General features: G+C 31.3%; 2 protein-coding genes across 8 annotated transcripts; both read left to right on the top strand.

Annotated features, from left to right (window-relative positions):
• Positions 1-409: 409 nt before the first annotated feature.
• Positions 410-2,360, top strand: LOC107919764 (transcription factor MYB35). Of its 3 annotated transcripts, none has more exons than XM_016849140.2 (4): positions 410-592; positions 692-829; positions 947-1,076; positions 1,347-2,360. In XM_016849140.2, exons 2-4 carry the CDS (start codon positions 697-699, stop codon positions 2,245-2,247), a joined length of 1,164 nt encoding a protein of 387 aa, XP_016704629.2. In that variant the 5' UTR covers positions 410-592; positions 692-696; the 3' UTR covers positions 2,248-2,360. The 3 variants fall into 3 exon arrangements, with proteins under 3 accessions (XP_016704629.2, XP_040964826.1, XP_040964825.1); XM_041108892.1 differs by having other exon boundaries at positions 462-592; positions 664-829; XM_041108891.1 differs by lacking the exon at positions 410-592 and having other exon boundaries at positions 604-829.
• Positions 2,361-5,143: 2,783 nt separating this feature from the next.
• LOC107918587 (F-box/kelch-repeat protein At5g60570) lies at positions 5,144-7,559 on the top strand. Of its 5 annotated transcripts, XM_016848174.2 has the most exons (5): positions 5,166-5,502; positions 5,926-5,993; positions 6,443-6,493; positions 6,586-6,648; positions 6,998-7,559. In XM_016848174.2, the coding sequence occupies exons 1-5, from the start codon at positions 5,388-5,390 to the stop codon at positions 7,058-7,060; spliced, it is 360 nt and encodes a 119-aa protein (XP_016703663.2). In that variant the 5' UTR covers positions 5,166-5,387; the 3' UTR covers positions 7,061-7,559. The 5 variants fall into 5 exon arrangements, with proteins under 5 accessions (XP_016703661.2, XP_016703663.2, XP_016703664.2 ...); XM_016848172.2 differs by having other exon boundaries at positions 5,144-5,502; positions 6,586-7,559; XM_016848175.2 differs by lacking the exon at positions 6,586-6,648.
• Positions 7,560-8,850: the final 1,291 nt, after the last annotated feature.

Below are 8,850 nucleotides of genomic sequence, written 5' to 3' on the forward strand. Positions count from 1 at the left end.
CAATTTGCTTCTTTGGATAATATAAATTTACTCAATAATCCAAAGAATAAAGAACAAGTGAATCACAGCTCTTAAGAGTTTGCAGATTTAGACAGTTTTTAGTAGTGTTTGTATTCACACAGAAATGGTGTTGACAACTTGGCAAGTACACTTGATTAGAGGTTCTTTTATCATTTCTTCAATTAGTTGGACCTCTTGTTTAAAATAGTTGGTCTCATCAAACTTGTGATTATCAGAAAAAACTTAAACAAAACTCATTTCCTTTCCCACACAAGTAATGGATTAATGTAAACAAATGATAAATTTTATGTTATTTTACTGAGATATATTCTAAATTTAACCAGAAAATACACCCAAATCAAACCTGACTCTATTTGTTTTGGAAGCAAAGCATATGTATGACCATACAGAGAGAGAAAGAATGAATTGTCCTTATATCATCAATTCATTTCTAATGCAAAGATGCCATTCATCATGCGAAATTGATTATAATGGATCCAACTCTCATGCTTTCCATGCCTTCTCATTTATACCTTAAAACCTTTCTCTCCTTCTTTCTTCTCAAATAGCAGCTTAGTTTTCAGGAGCTATTGTAAGTGCATCACTATTATCTCTTTTATCATCAGTATTTTTTTTTTTTTTTTGCAGCTTGATGCCTTGTAGATTTCGTGTTTTATTCTAAAATCAACAGATAAGATGGTCAGACCTCCTTGTTGTGACAAGCTAAATGTGAAGAAAGGCCTATGGACTGAAGAAGAAGATGCAAAGATACTTGCATATGTATCAAAACATGGAACTGGCAACTGGACTGCTGTTCCAAAAAAAGCAGGTTAATTTATTGGATGTTTTATATCTTTTACATTAATGCTTAATTTGTTAGTCTAAGAAACTAACCACTTTATTCCTTCCATATGGACCTCATGCCATATCTGAGTATGGTCTCCAGGGCTTAGAAGATGTGGGAAAAGTTGCAGACTTCGTTGGACTAATTACTTGAGACCTGATCTTAAACGCGAAAGCTTCACACCGCAAGAAGAAGAGTTGATCATTCGCCTCCATGCAGCTCTTGGAAGCAGGTTATATTGTTCTTGGTTTATTCTTAGTAGGCAGCCAGACTCATGCAACTTTTTGTTTAAGTTGTACCATGAAAATTTATCACACTTTCATGCAACTTCAATTTTCTCCTCTTTTGTTTTTTTTTTTTTGGTGACATGGGAATGGGATCATAACAAACATTAACTGTAAATGATGCATGAAAGCTAACGGTTTTAACAACCGGTTACAATTACTGGTGCAAGATGTATGACACTCTCATTATGCATGACTGGTTTGTTTGTGTGGTTCAGGTGGTCTATCATAGCCCAACAGCTTCCTGGCAGAACTGACAATGATGTAAAAAATTATTGGAACACTAAGTTGAGAAAGAAGCTTTCTGAAATGGGGATTGATCCTGTTACTCACAAACCTTTTTCTCAAGTCCTAGCTGATTACGGGAACATCGGTGGCCTCCTAAAATCTAGAACCCGAATCGGATCTTTGAATCGAGAAATGAAGAACTCATTTATGATCAAACCAGAGCCACATCCACCCCAACCAGCAATAGCAACAGAAGGATTTTCTAACATCAACAACAGACGAGTGATGAAAACAATGGCATCCCCTGGAATTGAACCAATCCAGGAAAACTTCTTCCCAAGCAGCAACATTAACCAGCATGCTGCTACCTGTGCCTCCCTAGATCTGCTTTCTCAGCTTCAAGCTATAAAACTAGTGACAGAAGCCTCCAACTATGGCGGTTACCAAATCATCTCACCTCAGTTCCCTAATCAATACACATTATCATTATCATCACCATCCTCTTCTTCTTCTACTTCTTCTACTTGCTCCACTACAGCACAAGAAAAAGCTGGTCTTGCTTTCAGCTGGCGTGATTTCCTTCTCGAAGACGCATTTTTACCATATGATCATCATCCCCAAGGACAAGATCACATCCCGGAATTCGAATCCAAGGACATTGCACCACAAAATCACAGTGGCAATGAGACTAGTGCTGAACACATAGATGATGATAAAAACATCATCATCAACAACAATAGTAGAGTACTCTCAGGAATGGACAGTGAGCTGCTAAGCTATGGTATTCAAGCTTCATCATCAACTGAAAGTTCATTTGTGGCAGCAATGCTTGATCAAGAAAATGAGATGTTCTCAGAATTTGCAAATCTTTTGGAAGATCCTTGTTATTAACTTTAGAAGGTCCACCATATAGACTATAAGTAAGAATAATTGACATCAGAATAAAAACTTCTGGTAATGTGTAATCATTTTTAGTATGGGATTGAACTGAGTATCTGTTTCCATGTTAAGGCTGCTGAAGAATATCCTTTGTTTTAAAGAAAAAAAACAAAGTGATCTGATCTCATATTATATAACAACTCAAAGTTAGAGGGATTATTTTGGATGAAAATTAATCATAAAACCACAAGCCAATTAATCAAAATTTACATCTATACTAAAAGAGCTCAATCTACTTTTCCTTATTTTCGTTTTTTTATGTTTTAGTTTATTATTTTTTATTAAGTTGTTTGTAATTGGTGCAATACATTGGAAAGCTTTATTTGTATTAATTTATGTTAACTTGTAACATACTTAATAATATTTAAATAATAAGTTCAATTTATATCGATGTTATTTAAGAATTCTAAAGCATTATGAGTTTGAATTGATTTATGCACGTAATATCCTCCTTAAGTGAGTACTATTGGTTAAGGGTTAGAATGTATAAAAAAATAACACAATAAAATTTAATTTCAAGGAAATATATTATATATGTTTGAAGTTATAGAAAATACTTCATTGCTAATACACTTTTGAATAAGGGTGAGCAAAACTCGATTCGACTCGAAAAAATTGAAAAAAAATCAAATTTCGAGTTAAACAAATCGAGTTATTCGAGTTAATCGAGTTATTCGAATCAACTCGAATTTTTTTTCAAATTTCAAGTTCGAATCGAGTTGAGTTTTCGAATTCGAATAACTCAAATAATTCGAATAATTCGAATATCAAACTATAATATTTTACATTTTTACCCCAAACTCCCAAACCTTTTTATTTTTCCCTCAAAACTTTTACTCCTTCCCACTTTCCCCCCAAAACTTTTACTCCCCTCCCCTCCCAACCTCCCAATCTACCCAAAATCCATTTCCCACCAAAATTTTACTCTCCCATTTATTTTTTCTCAAAATTTTACTCCCAAAAACCTTCAAAACCTTTTATTTTCCCCCAAAATTTTTACTTCCTCCCACTTTTCCTCTAAAACTTTTATTCCCTTCCCATCCCACCTCCCATCTATCCCAAACCCTCCCCCTCCAATTTTTTTTTTTAATATTTTCCCTCCAAAATTTTACTCCCCTATTTACTTTCCCTTAAACTTTTATTCCCCAAAACTTTTATTTTTTCCCTAAACTTTTACTTCTCACCCTTTACTCTCAAATAAAAAATCAAAATTATCCAAAAAAATCACTAAACATAAATAGTAATAATTTTATTTATATCTACTATTTATATTATTAAATTAAATTTCACATTTTATATTATTTTTATTATTGAATTGTTTAGTCATATTGAATATTTATATTAAAATTGAATTATTAATTATGCCATAAAATATTCGTGTTAAAATTTTATATTGTTATCAGTTTCACATTTTATTTTTAAAATAAATTTTATTAAAAATCATATTTTTACATTTAATATATTTTTTAATTCTAAAATATATAGTGACAAGAATCTGAAGATAATTGAAACAACTAAGCAAGCAAAGAAGCTAACCAATATATAAAAAAATAATAAATAAATTATAAAGTGATAAAGTTAATAAAAAATTTAATTAAGGTGGACAAATTTTATTACGATGGGTGACAATGGTTACAAGGATCCAAAATTATTTTTTAAAATTTAACTCGAACAAATATATTCGATTCGATTCGATTCGAATTCCATCTCACTCGACTCGATTCGAGAAAACTTCAAATAAAGTTAGGATGATAAAATGAGATTCAAAAACTCGATTAGCTCGAAAATTTTCGATTCGATTCGATCGAATGCTCACCCCTACTTTTGAATCAAGATTTTAGAAGATGGCTCAATCTGCAAGAAAGAATATCTATAAGAGCGTTGGAGTTAGCAGTCTGATTGTTCTTCGATGCTTAAGTCGTTGAAGGATTCAAGTTTAGTGAGAGAATAATCATGTAAAAACTTGGTCAAGAAGATGAAGAAAATATAGATGAGAGATTGATAATACCTCATGCCCCTATGTTTGGCCTCCAAGCTTGGCTCTAATTGGTTGTTGGTGTAAAAAGTGGTCCCATGTTATACCAAGTAGAGTTGGTAGTGTTTGACAACTAGCCTATTTTGTCATTTTTCACATTGTGGATTAATAATTGCCCCGTCAAGTAAGTGACCAGGTAAGACCAAAGCAAACAAAATATACTCTTAAATGAGCAAATTAAGGATGTTGAGGATGTCATAGGTTTAGTTGCATCTCGTGAAAAGATTTGTACTCAATTAATTGTGTGGAAGAAAAATTTTGTGATCAAGTTTGTAGGTAGCATCGGAAGAGCTGGCAAGCGGGTGGGCCTAGGTGACCTCATTTTTGGCTTACTTCTAACGTGGATTTTCTCAAACTCAGATTAACTTTGGCTTGGGTTTTCTTTGACTCGGATCTATTATGAACTCAAAATTTCTCGGGCTTGAGCCATTTTAAACTCAAATTTTTCGAGGTCAGAACGAGCCAAGCAAGCTCTATCATATTCAAATAATTTTAAATTTTATAAGTTATAAATATTTTAATTTCGAATGTAATAACTCATTTATATGATGACACCACAATTTAAGTTTACCTTATCAAAAGCATAAATTATATATATTTAATATAGTTCTTTTATATAACACTGTTAAATTGTTTATTGTATTTAAAATTTATTATTCTATGATATTATATGAATTAACAAAAATATATTTTATTATTTATTATTTTATTATATAATTAGTTTTCTTATACGAGTTTGGTTGTGTATATCAATTAAAATATGTTAACATTATTTCATAATTGTATATAAATTTAGGCTGTATTTGTTTACCTGTAAAACATTTTACGTAAAATATTTTCCTCCTTTTCCACTGTTTGTTTGGTGGAAAATGAACTCCCATTGTAAAAGCTTTTCCAAAACACGGGAAAAGCTCTTCATTTTAGGAAAATGTCTTACCGTTTATCATTTGGTAAGACATTTTCCGAAGTTTTTCTCTTCAACAGTAAATGTAACCCAAAGCCTCTTCCCCTTCCCCCTTCCTTCCCACCTTGATTTAGTGCTTGCCGCCAGCCAGCAATGGTTCCCAACACCAACCGCCGGCATTCATCTTTGATTTTCCTCCTTTCCGCCTTTCGTTGTCGAAATCTACACTACACCAATCGACGATGGCGTTCATCTTCCTCTCTCGAAGGTATGAATGAAAAGGAAGAAATATGTGGTTGTTTTTTAGAAGCAACATGTTGTTTTGGCCCAATTGGTTGCTGGTTAATCCCTCTTTTTAATTTTTTATGGTTTTTGTTATTTACCGTTTCATCTTCCTTGAACTGTGCAAGTAGGATTTTTGTTGGTGGTAATGAAATAATTCAGATATGGTAATGGTGGTGGTGGCCGAGACACAACTAATGAGCAAAAATTCAAAGTCTTTAAGTTCACACATTATTTGTTCAAATGGGATTAGTGGGAATGTCTTGTAGCCGTTCCCATTCTGTTAAACCTCAATCTAGAACATTTGATTCTGCATCTATGGAGTGGTTCAAAGAGACTATATCAATCTATTCGGTATATTTGGATATTAATCCTCATGTGTCATAATAATTTTCATTTTCTTCCTCAGGGAAAGATAACTTCTGCCTCATTCATGTCAGCCTAATTCCTGATCTGCTTACATGTCGCTTAGCTCAGGTACACTGCCTCCTGTGTACTTCTTGTGGTAGGTGATTTTTCATTAGAATCGTTTGGGGAATTGCATCATTGCATTTTATCTTTCTGGAGTATTATTGTGTTGGCTCATTGTAGCACTTTTAGGCATTTTTATTAGTTTTTAAATGTGTTGGCATGAACCTATGTAATCATTATCATCTTTGTGGGGTGTGACATTATGTTGGCGCTTTACTTGCATAAGTTTTGCTACAAACTGCTGTTGAACTTGTCGTATAAAACTTGGCATTGTATCTGTAGCATTCATATCATAGAAATATTTTGTGAACAATTGCATTTTCTCAACTTTAGCCCTTGGGTTTGCTTGTGTTTTCTCCTATTTTACTGGATAATCTTTTGATTTCTTTGCTTTCTTGATCTGAGCTTTGTCCCAAATTGATGGTAAATACACCCTTTTGGTTGGTGACTTACAGCCATTATTGGATAATACAAAGATGAAACTTTCACAATTTTGTCACGTTGAGGTAAATTTGATTGCAAAATTTGGTTTGTATTCTTTTGAGTTAGTTTCGTCATCTTTACTAAGGATTGTGTTTATCTTTCTGGTTCTTCACAGGCTGCAAACATCCTAAATATTTATTATGTTCCCAACATTTGGCATATTCCTCTCTTACTTAGAGTATGTTCTATAGCAGTTCTTCCATTTGTCTGGAACTTAAAGATTCCTAGTCTCATTCTTTTATTTTCTTTTTGATGATGTTACATATTGTATATTGCTTCAGAACCAAAATGCGCATCATTCAATTCTGAAACAGCTCAATTTGCTTAATTTAGTTTTTGGTTCAATATTTCATCATCCCTCTTTCTCTAAGTATCATTAGATAACTAAGTTTGTTATAAATTTTACTTTGTTATGGCTTAACTCTTTACTGCACAATGCGGCTGGCCTAGGCAATCAATTTGGATTGAGGTACTAATTGTAGGAAGTTTTGATCAGTTTTACTAAGAGCTATAAAGTTCTGTTTTAGCATTGCCACACCTCCAGATTTAGAAGCTTGGACCAGGAGGGCAGAAATAATGAAGTGTTGTGATAAGGTTAAGAAATATGATAAGGTTAATAACTCATGGAGTGTTGTGAAGAGACTACCTGTGAGGGCGGACTCTTCTTACGGTTGGGGGCTGGCATTTAAAGCATGCGGAAACAGTTTACTAGTAATAGGAGCTGGAGGTCATGGAGGGCATGATGATGGAGTAATTGTTCTGCATTCTTGGAATCCAGATGAGGGAAACAGGGATGGACAAGGGTGGAATGTGCTTGCTGTCAACGCACAGGCAGGTACTTTTGTGTATAATTGTGCGGTAATGGGCTGTTAATGAGAGTTGCCGCATCTTTAGTGCAAACATCGACATCTGGAAGACCAAGATAAACGATCATCTGTTATAATTTTTATTGTCTCAGTATCATTAATTTTATTATTCTTTTTCCCATTTTATGATTCAGAAGAATAATTGACCTCGAATCAATTTCTTAAAGTTATCAACTGATTGTGTTGATCCCTCTATTGCAAGCATTAACCTCATACCAAGTAATGACTGGTGCCATTTATCTTGTACTTTGGCATTGAATTCATTTCTCGTAATTGTTTTTATGCTGAGCGTAATTTCATCAGGAGATCACTACAATTGATTCACTACTAATTAGTAAATTTCAGAGGTAGTTTACATTGCTTTTATATTTTAATAATTGAGTATTATTATATATTTAATTTGATTTATTTATTTATAAATAAATCATTGCAATATATGGAAAAACAATTTAAAATATAAAAATTTATTAATATATATTAATATATGTAAAAACAACTTTTCCGGAAAATATTTTCAGGAAATCTGCCAAACAGCAGAAAATATTTTACACAGATTCAATCAAACATCAGAAAATATTTTCTAGTAAATAATTTTATAGAAAAGTAAATCATTTTCCAGAAATTAATTTACGGAAAACATTTTACTGGCAATTTTATGATTGATATTACAAATAAGTTTATATATTTTTAATTCAATGTTTTATTTTATAAAAATAATATCTTAAATTATTATATGCTATATACAGTTTCCTAGATTAAACATAGATGAAAATGTAGTTATGGAATCTATTAAATTTATTTTGTCTAAGTAATATATTAAGAAACTATAAATGATTTAAAAGTTTAAACTTTATTCATTATTAATTTATTTAATTTAAATTTTATGATTTATAAATGATTTTAAAACATATATATATTAAAAATTAGATAATATTTCTCTCATGAATTTAATACATGTAAACCTACTGTACGAGTTTGATTGAATATATTAATTATAATATACTAAATCATTTTATTGAAAATATTATTATTTTCTATAATTTTATTAAAAATATACATTGTCTTAGGATTAATTGTTTAATGTTGACCACTCTCGTACCCTTTGTAAAAAATCTTGATAAAAATTATATCTCAATTGGACATTTGTAATAGTTTTTTCAAAACTCTATTTTAAAATTTAAATAATGTACAGATAATAGAATAAAAATAAATAAATAATCAAAACAATTTAATGGGCCAAAAGAACATGTGTTCATCAAAACCTTTGCCCAATAAATGAAAGTTATAAAGCAAATATCTTTAAAAAAAACCCTAAAATCAAATCATGAATTAGATTTATTAATTAAAAATTGAACCTTCGAGATATTTATAAAAAATTAAGGGTTAGGATCTAGTAGTGATTTCATCTATATTATGTACTTGTAATTTTTTAAATAAATTAACTTAATAAAATATTCATCAATATCTTCATATATTATCCTCAATGGCTTTTGGACGTAAAGAAAAATGAAAGC

This window comes from Gossypium hirsutum, chromosome D13 (genome assembly GCF_007990345.1).
Source record: "Gossypium hirsutum isolate 1008001.06 chromosome D13, Gossypium_hirsutum_v2.1, whole genome shotgun sequence".
NCBI lineage: Eukaryota > Viridiplantae > Streptophyta > Magnoliopsida > Malvales > Malvaceae > Gossypium > Gossypium hirsutum.